The sequence below is a fragment of the Sciurus carolinensis genome, chromosome 16 (assembly GCF_902686445.1).
Source record: "Sciurus carolinensis chromosome 16, mSciCar1.2, whole genome shotgun sequence".
Taxonomy (NCBI): Eukaryota; Metazoa; Chordata; class Mammalia; order Rodentia; family Sciuridae; genus Sciurus; species Sciurus carolinensis.
The window spans coordinates 29,582,973-29,597,455 of NC_062228.1; the positions used below are offsets into that span (position 1 = coordinate 29,582,973).

Here is a 14,483-nt window from a genome sequence, read left to right on the forward strand (position 1 = left end):
GAACCAGTAAAAACGATTGGCATGGAGTGACTCACACGTGACTCGAGGACTTCAGAGGCAAGAGAGGCAGCCTGGAAGTCAGGACTCAAGGCAGCCCTGGGGAGGATGGACAGCAGAAGCCACATGCAGAGGCTTTCAGGGGGCTGAAAGGACAGAACGGCCCACAGGGCATGGAGAAGGGACCCACATTGCCACCGACTCACTCTGGGATTCGTAGCTGCAGTTATAACGAGCAATTTAGAATTTCTCAGTAGAAACTCTAAGAGCCAGGGCCGTCTGGGGAATAAGTCAAGGCTGGAGTAAGAAGCAGCTGTGTTTCACTGACTCTTTATAATGACATGTCCTCCCCTCTGAAAAATTCCAGAATCTTTAGATGACCACCTCTCCCCTCTTTTTTTTTTAATTTTTAAATTTGTTCTAATTAGTTATACATGACAGTAGAATGCATTTATGTATTTTAATAAATCCTACAAAAATGGAGTATAATTTCTCATTTTTCTGATTATACATGTTGTAGGGTCACATGGGTCATGCAGTCATATATGTACATGAGGTAATAATGTCTGTTTCACTCTACTGTCCTTCCTACCCACATGTCCCCTCCCCTCCCTTCACTCCACTCTCCCCAATCTAAAGTAACTCCATGCTTCCCGGGCGCCCTCCCTGCCTCGCTGTGAATTAGACCCCTCTCTCAATGAGGCATTTGAACCATCTCAGCGGTGTTGGAGGACCAAGGCTCAGAAGCACTGGGGAAAGATCCTCAGCCTGTCTATCTAGCCGTTCCACACGGACACCAACCGCTGCCCGCCAATCTGCCCTCCATGGGAAGCCGGGTGGTGAGAGCCAGGGGTGGCTCTCCACCTCTCAGCAAGGCTTCCCCCGACCTCTCATTACCTAGGGATTTAGGCTTAATTCAGGCACAGTCTCAGGCTTTGCTCCTGAATCTATTTTTCTTCTTAATAGCTCTTGATTGCTTTTTCCTCATGTTTTTTGGCCTATTTTGATGAGATGCCATGAAGACACCTATCATTGTAATTTATATGCATCGAGGAATGATAAGGACCAGAGAGGATGTGAATCACTTAACATGCATGATCACTAAACCTGTTCTGTAAAGAGCCCAATACTGACTGCTTGAGGCTCTGTCCATTGTGACCAGTCAACTCTTGACTGTAATCTCGAGAAAGCAGTCACAGATAATGTGTAAATAAATGACTATGGACTATGTTCCAATAAAACTTTATTTTCATGAAAATAGGCAGGGGCCAGATTTGGCTGGGTGCTGTACTTTGTTGACTCCTGTTCTAGACGTTACTATTATAACTTTCTCTTGACCTGCCAGCATTTTGAATGATGAATCCCAGCTTCTTTGATTTTCATATCCTGGTCTGTGAGTACTGATGGTACTTATGGTAATTAAAAATCACCAAAACTTGGTTGGGTTTTGTAACCCAAAGGGGGAAAAATAATGACCACACAAATTGTTTTCTAGTCTAACAAAATTTTTCCTTTTTGGGCTAGAATTTTGGAGATGGGGAGACCATTTCTGTAAGTGACCGGGGATCATCTTCAACAAACCTTGGTTTATTTAGGCGAGTTCAAGAATGTCCATATTCTTCTCATAGCTGAATTCACACCAGAAGCTTGTATAATTCATGGTAAGTAATCTGGCCTTCAATTGCTCCCTCTATAAATGGGTGTGATGTTTAACTTCTCTTTGGGATATATGCTTCTTTGGTCCATTGGCTTTCCCATTCTGTAGTAAAATGAGGAAAGTGAAGGAATTAGAAATGCTTGTCAAAACAGGATTGGAAGGACAGGGGACTGGTGTTTCTAGCCCAGAGGGTGGTATTTAGAAGGGAATAAACCAGTGTTTGCAAGTTGAAGCCATTTGACTAAGACAGAAAAGAAGAGTCCACACCACCAAGAGCAGGCAATATGGTGGCCAACTACACTACCTTGACTGGGTCCTCTCCTGGCTCTTCCACAGCATCTTCAGCTCCATCGAGGATGCCCAACCCAGTCACACTACTGTGACTTTGTTCTGGGCACTGAGTTTTGCTGGCCCAATGCTGTCAAACTCACTCCGATTCTGGCCTCATGTGAGCTGCATGCTTTCAGAAAAATTTGCCCCACCGCCTTTCACGAGCGGTCCTTGGCAGGGATGCCTCTCCCATTCTGCACGCACAGCTCACTTCGTGGGCACAAAGAAATGGCAGAAAGCTTGAGAGGGAAAAAACCCAACAACCCAGCTCAGTCTAAACCTTGGGAAATCTAACAGGGCCTGCGTCCCTTTGAAAACTATCCACAGACATTTCTGGCCCAAGTGAAACCATGCTTCTCACAGAGGGCTGGAGACAGCAAATGGGGCCTTAGTCATACACAGTTAGTCTCAAACTTATGTTGCTGCTCACAGGGAGAAATCAATGTACAGTATATTAAAAACAATCACTGCAGCCCTTAAATGATCCAATAGTTTAGCTTTGAATGCATTCAAGCTAATGAGGGCTTTAATGGCTTCTGACAGATCGTTCCATTGATCAAGGGCAAGTATGAAGTACTCTGCCTACTAAGCTCTGTTTTGATTTTGAGAAAAGAAAACTAAACGTCCATGGTAAACAGGGCTTGATTGTTCACATGTTCGCTGGGATGCCTCTCAGCCTGACCCTGGTCAGGAGCAGAGGCGGGGAGGACACTGGGAATCCTATATACCTGGCTTGCTTCGCTCCGACTCTAATCAGGGCGTAATCAAGTGGAAATCTCTGTCTGAAGAGTTGGGGGGCAGGGGACGGAGGGAGACCAGAGCTCCAGTTTTCTGCGTTGGGTAAGTTACCAGCCCTAGCTTTCTGTGCTCTGAGAATCGATTCGTTCCCTGTGGGGTTCAGGGTTCGGTAGGTTAAACGTGCTTGCTCCAGAGTCAAAGACCAAACCCTCCAGGTGATAAGTGAAACTGGGCTTCTCAGGGGGGACAGAAGTTTCACGAAGGAGCAGATGAAAACAGGCTTCCCCTCCGGTGTGTCTGAGGGTCCAAGAACATTTCCCCAAGTGTGGAACATTCCTGAACTCAGCCTGGCATTTTTTGGCAGGGTATATGGAGTCTGAAAAAATATAAGGGATCCCTTAGCATCATTCACTGGGACTGTCCTTGTTCAGGAGGTGCGTTGGCTCCTTGCTGTGGCCTCAAGAGTGAGCCAGAGGCTGCTCCAGTCACACACATTGCCTGGTCAAGAGTCATACACGTGTGCAAATTCTCCCGTTAGCCACAAACAGGGCTAAACTTGTTTTACTGTTATTATTATTATTATTGTTTATTCTCAGTTGTAGATGGACACAATGCCTTTATTTCGTCTATTTATGTTTTATGTGGTGCCGAGGATGGAACCCAGTGCCTCACCCGTGCTAGGCAAGCTCTCTGCCACTGAGCTACAGCCCCACCTCCTACTGCTATTATCAAAAGGAGCCCCCACCCTTGGACTTGCCAGGGCTTTGGTGTTTGCGTAGCCTTTCCCATCGCCACCTCCTGGGGGAAACGTGCAGAGGTGCAGAGCTGGTGAGTTCCACCTGTGTGTTGCTCTGGCTGCAGGACCTTCCATCTCCTCATCTAGGAGGCTGGGAAGGGGGAGCAGGTACCTTTCAAAACTGCCACCGTGAAGGGAGTGGTCACTGTGATCTTTGTTTGGTCTTTAACGCCAGGACAGATTAGGCAGAGATGCTCATGCCATGTTCCCCAATCAAGGGGGTCAGAGCACGCGGGGACTGGAGCCCCTGTATTTTTTCTGAACTGCCCACAGAATGGCCTTGACCTTTCTGCACCCGCCTGTGAGGCACAGTGTCCATCCCGGGCCAGCACTTCCCATCTCTCAGCAGGAAGCCACCACACTTACAGATTGGAAACAAAGGGAAAGCCCAGAGCCACAGCCAGAAGCACTTCATTTGTATTGGTGCCATGTTTAGTCAGTGGCTTTTGTAAAATTGATGAATTTTGTCTAAAGGCAAGTGCAGACAGGCAAACAGATCTGTATCTGCTGTTATCCATTTAGCTTGACACACATGTGCAGGGGAACTACTTTACCTCGATTCTTTCAGGACTGATGAAAAGTAAATGCAAACAAAGTCATGAACTGCATCATTGGAAAAGAATCACGGAATCTAATGCTGGAAGTTAATTAATGCTTCCCTCCCCTTGGAAGAGACTGACCCTGGTACTTAGACATTCAGAGTCAATAAACAATTGTTGTACACAGATCATCCATTAGAAGAGGGTGGCAAGAATTTTTTTTTTTTAAAGCAAATCTAAAATTGCAAAGGGCGACCTAATCCTGCTGTAGTAATGGGAGTACTGAGGAATCATTTTTCATAATATCTTATTTAGAAAATGTTCTAGGCCTTCTGCCTGGAAACACGCGCGCGTGCACGCACACACACACACACACACACACAAACAGAAGCTGTGAACGGCAAATGGAATAATAAGGGATGGTAACATGTTATTTTTCTCAAGTAAACCCACAGAGATCTTTGGGCTCTTTTTTGATGACTATTGAATATTTTGGTTGAGATAACACTGATCATCATAATTTGGAGACATTGAGTGATTACCAGTACCAGACATGATGTGAATGCTTAACATGTGTGATCCCAGGGGAGAGAGCCGTCGGACGAGCAAGGCAGGGGTTATCATCGTCCACATTGTATCTACGAAGAGCAGCACAGAGAGGTTAAGCAATCTGCCCACATCACAGAGCTCTAACTTTTAGCACAGGAACCTGGGCTAATAACGGCCTGTAACTCACTGAAAGGCTGTGTACCAGGCACTGCGGGAGGCAGTTTACATTGGCTTACGAATCTGCACACCCTATGTGACAGGAACGTTATCATTTTGCCCATTTTGTCGATGAGAAAACGGAGATTTGAAGGGGTCGGGAGCTTTAGAGTCACACAGAGAGATCCAGGACGGGACAAACCCAGAACATCTGCAGCCAGAAGTCTCTGCTGCCCCTCCAGAGTCTGAAGATCCGGGAACTCTGATGGATATCAACGGGACTGATAAAGCAGGAGCGCAAAGGAGACTGGTTTTTATTTTAGGAGGATGTGGGTCAGATATCGGGAAAGACTTGACCCTGCAAGGTCCTGAGAGGGTGAGAATTGAACGGTGTGATGACAAGGGGCCGAAGGGGTGGAGGATGGGGAGCCAGGCTGAGCAGCAATCTGGTCCCTCCAGGCTGCAGCAGGTGCCCTTGGGGACACTCAAGCCTTCTTGTTCAAATGAAAGAAAGGAGAGTTGGACCCTTTCTGGACTTTCCAGCGGCTCTGGTTCTGGAACGTCCTGGAGCGTCTCCAGTGAGCGAGAGAAGCAGTGTGTGCCTTTCCCCGCAAACCAGGAAACCTGCCTCCCAAGCTCGGTGGCAGCCATGGGTGCCCTCGTCCTCCCACGGGAAGTCATTATGGGCTGGCTCTCCTCCTGCCTCCCCACCTCGTCCCTCCGCTCAGAGCCGCCTGGTTCTCCCCCAGCCAGTCATCCCGACACGCCGTGCCTTCCCTCCCCCTTTATGGTTGTCAAATTGATTTCACCACCGCGATACCTATGGCTCCCAATGAAACTTAATTAAAAATACCATTTAATCACAAAGTAACAAAGGCAAACTGGATAAGCGGCATTACCACTCCAGCGCGTTTTAATCCGCACCGCTTCGCTCCGTCTGAATCTGTTCGGATGGAAATTGCCTTTTCAAATCAGAATCCCCTGGTCTTCCATGCGCTTGCCGCTGACAGATCTCCAAAATAAACAGTATTTAGCGTGGCATGGATCCAAATGTATGCAATTTGCCCAGTGGTAAAATCAGCCTTAACTAGAGCAGGGGAAAAAAAAGTTGCATTCGAAACTACCTTCCCTGGAAACACACGGAAACCTAGTGCACGGGGCATCCGTCAACCGGGGCCTGTGGAGTCCCGAGCCTCCCTCATGCAGTCAGTGATGGACTTAGAAGCCGATTACTCAAATTGTGTCACCAGTCATGCCACGATCCTGTTCTTTTCTTTTCTGTCTAAAAACCTCTCCTGGGCCAGAGGCCACCAGTGGGAATGGACAGGACAGTCGCAGAGGTAGCTTGAACTCTGCAAGCAGGAGGTGACTGCAGGGGTGCCCAGGCCAGCAGCCCTCCGGGAGCTGGGGAATTCCCAGCTGGAAGGTTGCTCCTTGGAATGAGCCCTCTGCTGTGCAGAGGCCCTTGGAAGTCAGGTAGCAGCCCCACGCCCTCCCGGCCTAAAACCCTCCCGAGGTTCCCAGGGCAGGTGGGATAAAACCCCGGGGTCACCTCTGCCTCTGCTCCAGCCGTGACTCTCCTGTCCTCTGTCTGGGTCAAAGGTCTTTTTTCTCTGCCTGCCCCTTCCCAGCACTCCCCTGCCTCAAGATCTTTGTGCCTGCCGTCCCCTTTCCCACCATGCCCCTCTTCAACTCCTCGATCTACCAGCCTTCTTGGGTCACTGGTCCCGTGTCACCACCTGTGTTGGTTTCCTTCAGCACTTACAGACATCTGGGATGATCCTGTCATTTTTTTCCTGGCTCCCAGCTACAGGGTAAGTTCCTGTTTTGGTCACTACACGCCCCCGGTCCTCCAGGAGCCTGGGAGCCCATGGAGGGTGAGCTCCGTCATTGGATTCCGGGGCTCACCGCACTGAGGGAGGCCAGTGGCAACTGAGTACAAAGTGATGTCTTAGGTCACTTTTCTCAGGAGAGCTGGGACCCCCTGGCCAGGGATGCCTGGTAGGAAAGCGGCTGGTGCTGATGCAGGTAGTCCCGGGCCTGGCTGCCCCACTCCTCACCCATACCCATTGCGGTAGGGCGGGGGTCTCTGGGCCCGTGCTCCCGGGAAAGCCCTTCCCACGCTCAAGGGGAGGACCAGGCCTTCCCTCGGCCCCCAGGTTTTTGCCAGGCACTTTTCTACTGTCTCCAGACTCCCGTCCCTGCACTAACCTGGCCTCCCCAGGGAGCAGATGTGAGGATCCTCAAGCTCACCAAGCTCTGGTGCCCCAAAGGCCATTCTTCTTTACCTTTCAGATTCATCTAGGTAATGGCTTCTCCAACTCTGTCACCTGGCTGCACCTGGAGGGTTTGAAAACTACCTCCATCCACCTGGGCCCACCCAGGCTGGCGAAGCAGGCCCGTGTGCAAGGAGCAAAGCACAGACCCTGTTTCTTATCCTTTTAATATCTTTATTGTATATGAGTGTTTAATGATGCACACAACATATGAGTACAAGCAGTTCATGAATATAGTTGGGTAGGAATACACACATGTTGGGGTACGCGCTAAGCATTAGTGATTCTTACTACTGGGCTACGAGCAAGCAGGTTTGGAAAGTGTGGACATGAGGGGTGGAGCAGGTCAGGTTTACAGCAAACAAAAACAGGGAGCGACAGGGTTCATTGCAAACCACAGGGAGGCATGGCCACTTCAGAGCGGGAAGACGTCACTTGGCCTGCTGCCATGCTGGGAGGCAGGCCTAGGGCTGGAAGGTGCTCCAGATTCTAAAGAGAATGCAGACATTTTACTTTATGTGAAATCTCCCAATTCAAAAGTACTGGCACCTACGGAAATGTAACAACGAACAAACATCAGGAGGACTAAATAAAAAGTGGGCCAGATGGTCAGAGGCGGGGGCCCCAGCCTGGCGCCCCAGCGTGGCTTCTGTTACTTCCCTTCATTCCTGTCAATGACCTTCGCATCTCTTTTACTGATGAGGAAACCGAGGCTCAAAGACATGAAGGAATGAGTCCAGGGTCTGAGAGCCTTGAGTCTCAACATGGCGCACCCTGGCCGCTCTGTGGCCTGGGAACCAGCTCAGTGGGAGAGTGCCTTCAGTCATCAGAGCCTGGTGGCAGCAAAGAGGCCATTCCCAGTGCATGTCTCCTGGGCAAAAGTTCTCCCGCTCCTAATCTACTGTGAAGGCTACGAGGGGAGGCAACGGGCCAAGGAGAAGAAGGGCTAAGTACCCTGGTGATTTCTTGGGACACCAAAGGTCAGGAGCCAAGCCAGAACGGGAAAGGTGTCTTAATGGCATCGCAAGACAAAAAACTGGCACAGCGATCCAGAAAGGGAGGGGAAAACATCTAGATCCGGGTCCACTTACCGATACATAACAACACTAATATTTATCTAGTATTTAAAACGTGCCAGGAAATGATCTAAGTCTGCAGCTAGATTATGTCACTTAATCTTCATCTTGGGATCTGATGCCTTTAGCATCCCCATTATAGAGATGAGGAGACTGAGGCAGGAGAATGTGCCAAAGGTCACAAAGCTAGTGGGAGTCTTAATTTAGGCACTGAAGCCGGAGGCCAGGTTCGACCTCTTCTACTTGGTGTCTCTGTAATGCCAATGTTATTAGGATGGAGCACTGGGGTTCTTCAGGGCTCATTATCTGCAAATGGGGGCATTAGAGAAAAACTTGTGCTATGCTGGCTAAATTCATGACGCAATGTAACCTGGGCTGATCTCTGTCATCAGAACAGGGCAAGTCCCTAGAGACAGGATGTCAGCTTTGTTTTAATTGTGAACACTTCCCCGTTCCTGAGTGTGGTGTGCGGGACTTACATCTCAGGATTTTTACTGAGCTTTGTCTCTGAAAAGGGAAAGAGGCTACTCTTCAGGGTCCCTGCTCTTTTAATTCCATTCTCCTGTGGGAAGAGCAGCTACGAAGAACCGGAAAGGCGAATACCTCCTGTGAACACTTCTTCCAAGAGGACTTTCTACAATGATACCAATGCTCCAGAGTTGTACTGTCCAAAACAGTAGTCACTAGCTACAGGTGGCTTTGAAGTGGCTTGGGAAACCAAGGAACTGAATCTTTAATTAAAATTGAATTTAAATTGGAGATGCCACAGTTGGCTAGAGATGGCCATATTGGGTGGCCTCTAGAGGGTATGGTGAGGAACAGGGATGGACGACTCTAGGATCTGTCTTTCCCCAGACAATTGGGTCCACTCTACATCTGGTGGAGGCTGGAGGAGGAAAGCAGGTGAGGCTCTGTCTCGAGTTGGGCTCACCCCTGCTACCTCCTTTGGCCCTTGGGGGCTGACAGGCTCCTATGAAAAAAGCCAAGTGGGCAAGTTTTCTAGGGGAAGTTCTTGTTTAATACCAAATGGGACGATGGCACTGTTGTTTTTCAACATTGTACTATTCACAGGCTCCATTCCCTAGCTGTTTTGAATTGGGACCCAGGTTCTACAACCTGAGGGCCAAGAGAGGCCTACGCTTTGCCCAAGCCCGTGATAAGGTTGCGGGAGAGAGGCCAACACGTCTTTTCCTTCTCCACCTAAGATGGTGCTCCTCCTAGGGCTTTGCTTCCAGAAGCTGAGCTCTGAGTTCTGAAACGATGTCTGTGAGGTCAAAGGGCAGAGGCATGGAGGCATCGTCCTTTTCCCAGTATGGCCGACAGTCTGGTTTCTGGTCCATGGGCAAAGTTCGGGCGATTCGGCACTGGCACCTGCAAGAGTAAGAGCAGGCAATGAACCCACTGGGGGAAACTCCTGGAAGGTCCAGGGAGCCCGGAGACCAGCATGGACACATGCTCCCCACACAGTCCTCTGAGGCAGAGGCCCAGAGACAGCAGGGGAGAACGAGGCCGCGAGGCACGTGTCCCTGAGAGGGAAGAACTCCTCCTCCTCAAGGTGCCGGGTTTTTTTTCCCCGATTCCCAGATCTGTATTATCTTGAGTAGCTCTGGCAAAGCCCATCATCAGAGAAATTCAGTCACTCTGCCTTTAAAATAGTGAATTATTTTTTCATTATCTCAACTGTTATTTAAAGTGTGTGATTAAGCCATTATCAGATTTAAATGTTTGTGGGATTTCAATGTATTACTAGATTACTGGGAAAGATTAAATTGAATTTACTGCATTAAAACGTCCAAGAATAGATTAAACAATATTACAGACCGGGGTTGACTTTGGAGATCCTGGAGATTTACAAGTGTCCCAGCTTGCTGGGCTCAGGAAAAAAGCACGCCAAGGAGAGACCGATTTATAAGGATATATGCAAATAGAGGTTAATAATCATTTCCACTGATGAATAGGTGGAGGAAACTTCCACAAAATTAAATTAAGAGGCTAGCAAGAGTTAGTCCCTAAGGAAAACACTTAAATCACGGTTTTTATTAAATGGATTATTCATCAATAGTAGAGAAATTAATTATCATATGCAGCTAAATTATAGCCTCGTAGGAAAAAAAAAATGTTGGGGCAACATCACCGCCACCTCGGCAGGCAGTTACCTCTCACAGTCTAGCTTATTTAAAATTGGCCTGGGAGAGCTCAGTGGCTTTAGCTTTATTTATCTGAAAAGCGAGGATCAGAGAGAAGGAAACAAATGGCAATAAAGAATGAACAATTTCTGTACTCTCTGGGAGCACGTGGCTGCCACGGCGCACACACCAAAACCAAATGCCAAGCAGAGGTGCACAGCTAAGCCACCTCCGCCTTCCTGAATCTTTCTGTGCATCAATTAAAAAGACCCATGATTAGTCTTCTGTGTAGGAATGACCACGAAGAGATCAAAGAATGGGATATCCCAGTCCCACTCCAAGCCTGATGGGACAGAAGGTTCCTAACTGCAAGACATCGTCTCCTCTGGGGAATTATTAATGGTGAGGGGCTCCCTAGGGGGAAAACATACTTCAACTTTACACCTATTTTCGCATGTGGTTAATTGCCATACCGGCATCCTGTGCACTCAATCCGTCGTACATTACACATAACATTCCAATATATCTTCAGCTCTCCGCATCAGGCCCTGATAATAGCGTCTGTTAACATGCACTAAGTACTATTATGTAGCACATCACTTCATAAATAATAAGATTAGCTGACCTCAGGGCCTCAAGAAGAGTAATGTGTTTAAATGTTCTCATTATTTATTTAAAACAAGAATTAAAGCAACAGAAGCTGCCTCTGACAATCCTCTTAGCATAAATATTAAACTGTTTGCACTGATAAGCACACCCTGCACTGGGGGACAGAGGGCGCGTTCAGCAGACGCCTGCACAATAGGTGTTGGGGACCGGGTTGCCGGCTGGCCCCGTTCTCAGGGTGCGTCTCCCCAGTTCTACTGATAGTCTCTAAATCACTTGAAAGGGATGAGAGGGAAATTAATATTCAAGGGAAGCTGCGACTAATTACAAAGGAACTCCGCAAAGCTTTTTAAATTGTGCTTTCTCTCTGCCTCGGAATCGTAGAGTAATGCTCAATTTGCTGGGTAGGGAGAGTTATTCCAAATTGAGCATTTCAATCTCACAGTGGATAAATTATCCGTGCACACATTATCCTGCTTGGCAGATTAAAGGGCCATGATAAGTGTCGATCCACCTAGAATATCATACGGTTTGTGAAAAGTCAATAGAGATGCTTTTTCACCTGTCAGATGGGTTTGCCTCCTCACTTTGAGAAAGTATTAAAAATATCAGAACCTGCGGCAGAGGTCTGCTTAATGCCATGTTGTACAAGCTTCCCAAGGCCACTGGCTTTGCTTTGGGGCAAAGCTGCTCCCTGGTTTTTTGCCATTGGTCTTTGCATCCAAGGAGGGTTGGTGCGGGAGCCTCTGCTTTCCCTGAAGGCCCCGCTGGCTAGGAGTTGTGTGTATCCACCCCTCCACCTGGGCTTGGCCGGGAGCCCTTCACTCAGTTCTTCAGGGCCTAATTCAGCAATTTCAAGATTGCTTTAAAATTCTTAATGCCAGTGCTCCTGCCAATTTCCAAACGATAGTGAGAGGGCCCAGCCGAGGGCTCACTGTTTGCTGCATCTCCCTAAGAGAAGGGACAGACACTCCCTACTCAGATTATATGCCATTTGCTTCTGCATTATGCTGGGCCATGGGACTGGGAAAGAAAGGTTTGAGAATGACTTGAGGGCACGTCCCCTTGGGGTTTTGTTCCTCTTGCTGAAATCACTAGTTCTGCCTCCTTCCGCCTCAGTTTCTAAGATGGCCACACAGGGAGGTTGCCCTGTGGTGGGCGGGGCGAGTCCTCTGGACTCCTGCAGCTGCTGCTTCCAGGGACATGGCCCTGGAACCGTGCCCACACTGAGCCTCAGGTCCTTCTCTGTCAAGTGGGGATGATGTTAATAACAGTGACAGTGACAACGACACAGCAGGCCCCCTTATTTGTGGTTCACTTTCTGCAGGTTCGGTTACCCACTGTCAATCACAGCCAGAAAATATTAAATGGAAAGTTCCAGAAATAATGTGTAAGTTTTCATCTGTGTACTTTTCTAAGGAGCACGATGATACCTCCTGCCATCCAGCTCTGTCCCGTCCAGGAAGTGAATCACTGACCAGCGTGCACACACTGTGTATTCTACCCACCCCACGCTGTTGTGGTTTGATGACCTAGAATTGCTCCAAAAAGATGATTCTCCTTCTGATGTAGCCTCAGAAGCTCAATGGCAGCCTAAGGCAACAGCACAAGGCCTACACCATTCACCTGGGATCACCTCGTTGTACAGGTGTCCTGTCACCTGACATCATCACCTCACTGTCAGAAGGGGGAGTATTTTCAGAAAGAAAGTGCATATTCACATGACTTTTATTATAGCATACTGTTACAATTATTCCATTTTTATTAGTTGTTGTTAATCCCTTACTCTAATTTTATCCTAGGTATGTATGCACAGGAAAAAACAGTACCTATGGGGTTTCTAGCCATGGTTCAGCATGCACTGTGGCTCTTCAGACATATCCCCCATGGATGAGGGTGGGCTGCAGTAATAACAGTACTTATGGGGTTGTTGCGAGGTTACATGAATCAAAACATATAAAGTGCTTAACCTGCCCGGCACACAGTTCGAGGAATGCTACACATTATCCTTGCTACCATCACTTCTATCATGGGTACCGTGACGGGCGATCAACACCCTCGAGAGCACTGACTGTCACACCTGTGCCGCTCTCCTCCCTTCACACCACCTGGGTGGGAAACCTCTGGATTGGCTCTCTCTGGGGGACATACTGGAGATCCAGGGGTAGTACTTTCTGGTTGGAATCAAATTGAGCCTACAGTTGAATCCTGTCACATAGGACATTCTGGGACACTGTGGCTTATATATTCAAGCTGCTGTAACTTTTCCAGTGACGAGTTAAAGTGTTCAGACTCAGACAGGATCAGCCGTTGTTCCTAAAGATCTAGCACATGTTTGATATGTTTTGGAAATACTGATTGTGGTAGGTGGTTTGTCTGGTATCTATTCCCTCCTTCCCCACCAATAGGATTCCACATTTCCTGTGGGGAATTCATCCCTTCCCCATATCTTAAGACAACTCAGGGCCCCTTTATTGTGCAAGAGACTCTAGAATATGTGTGCTAAGAAACAAATCAAGTCCATCCAAAGCAGCCACCATTTACAAAGTGTGATGCTAGTGTTCTTTACGTGTTCCATGTGGTCTGGGTGGGACTAGCTCCGCCTCTCGGGCAGGGGCAGCTTTGATGGGCCCAAGTTAATGAGCATGTCCCCTCTTCAAGCCACTGGGAAGGACTGTGGGGAGAAGCATGAGTCAAACTAGGGAAAAATCAAGAATCAATCAGAAGACTCTTATGGGAGCAGCGGGGGAAAGACCGTTTTCTCTCCTCATCTGTGGACTATTAGCCGAACCTGACAGAGTCATTTGCTGCCATGCTATAAGATGCAGGGTCCTGGATAATGTTGTTCCACAAGCTCTGCTTAGACTTTTTGGTTCCCAGAGCCTTTACTCTCTCACTTAGGTTTGTCTGTCACTTGCAAGCTAAAGAATCCTAGCTGACACACTGGCCCTGCTTCCTTCCTCTCTGCTACGTCCTGGCTTTGACAGCATCCGTGGCCATGGCCCTGTCACGTATCCAGTGTTGCTATGGATAGTCTGGGACATGCAGGGACAGTCTGGGTCTGAAAGCATGGCAAACTGGCCTGGTCTTTGGTTCAGGTCAAACCGATGTTTCATTTGGGATAAATCTCTAGCCCAAAGTCAAGGGAATGCTGGCTTCATCCACGCTGCCCTGTGCGAAGAGCGAGCCAGAGCTGCATGATCTTTTTAAGAACATTTAAAAGATTCCCTCAACTTAATGTCCTTCCCAAGTCCTGTGGAAAGCAGCTGAAGAGTAAGAAAGTTACCACTTCCCCTTTCAACCTTGTCCTCTTCTCCCATCATAAAGAAAAAGTCTATTTTTGAAGCTCCTGAGGTTAGCCAGTGAACTGGGATCTACGTAGAAACCACGCCCCTTTCATGAAGATCTTCCTTTCTAAATTCACATTATTATTTCACTTCCAAGGGCTCCATAAGCCACTCCCCAAACCCTTAGCTACTTAGGAAAGACTCTCCCAGAATAACCTAGTTGCAGAACAGGAAGCGACTGAAAGGTGTCACGCCGTCTGGTCTGTTAGCAGATTGTCCAGAGGTCCCCCAGCCCCCACCCCAAGGTGTAACTCATGTGGGCCTCACTGCCCACTGATTTCCCCCAGGGC

The 14,483-nt window shown here is 48.2% G+C and overlaps 1 protein-coding gene across 2 annotated transcripts in view; it reads right to left on the reverse strand.

Annotated features, from left to right (window-relative positions):
- Positions 1–7,204: 7,204 nt before the first annotated feature.
- The window catches only part of Fto (FTO alpha-ketoglutarate dependent dioxygenase), a 379,184-nt gene continuing 371,905 nt past the window's right edge, over positions 7,205–14,483 (reverse strand). The window contains exons 9-10 of one of the 2 annotated variants that reach the window (XM_047528062.1): positions 9,315–9,485; positions 7,205–7,527 (exon numbers count right to left, since the gene is read on the reverse strand). In XM_047528062.1, coding sequence (XP_047384018.1) covers positions 9,332–9,485 — 154 coding nt within the window. In that variant the 3' untranslated portion in view covers positions 7,205–7,527; positions 9,315–9,331. Of the gene's footprint in view, positions 9,486–14,483 lie in introns of both variants that reach the window. The other variant, XM_047528060.1, reaches the window with a different exon arrangement.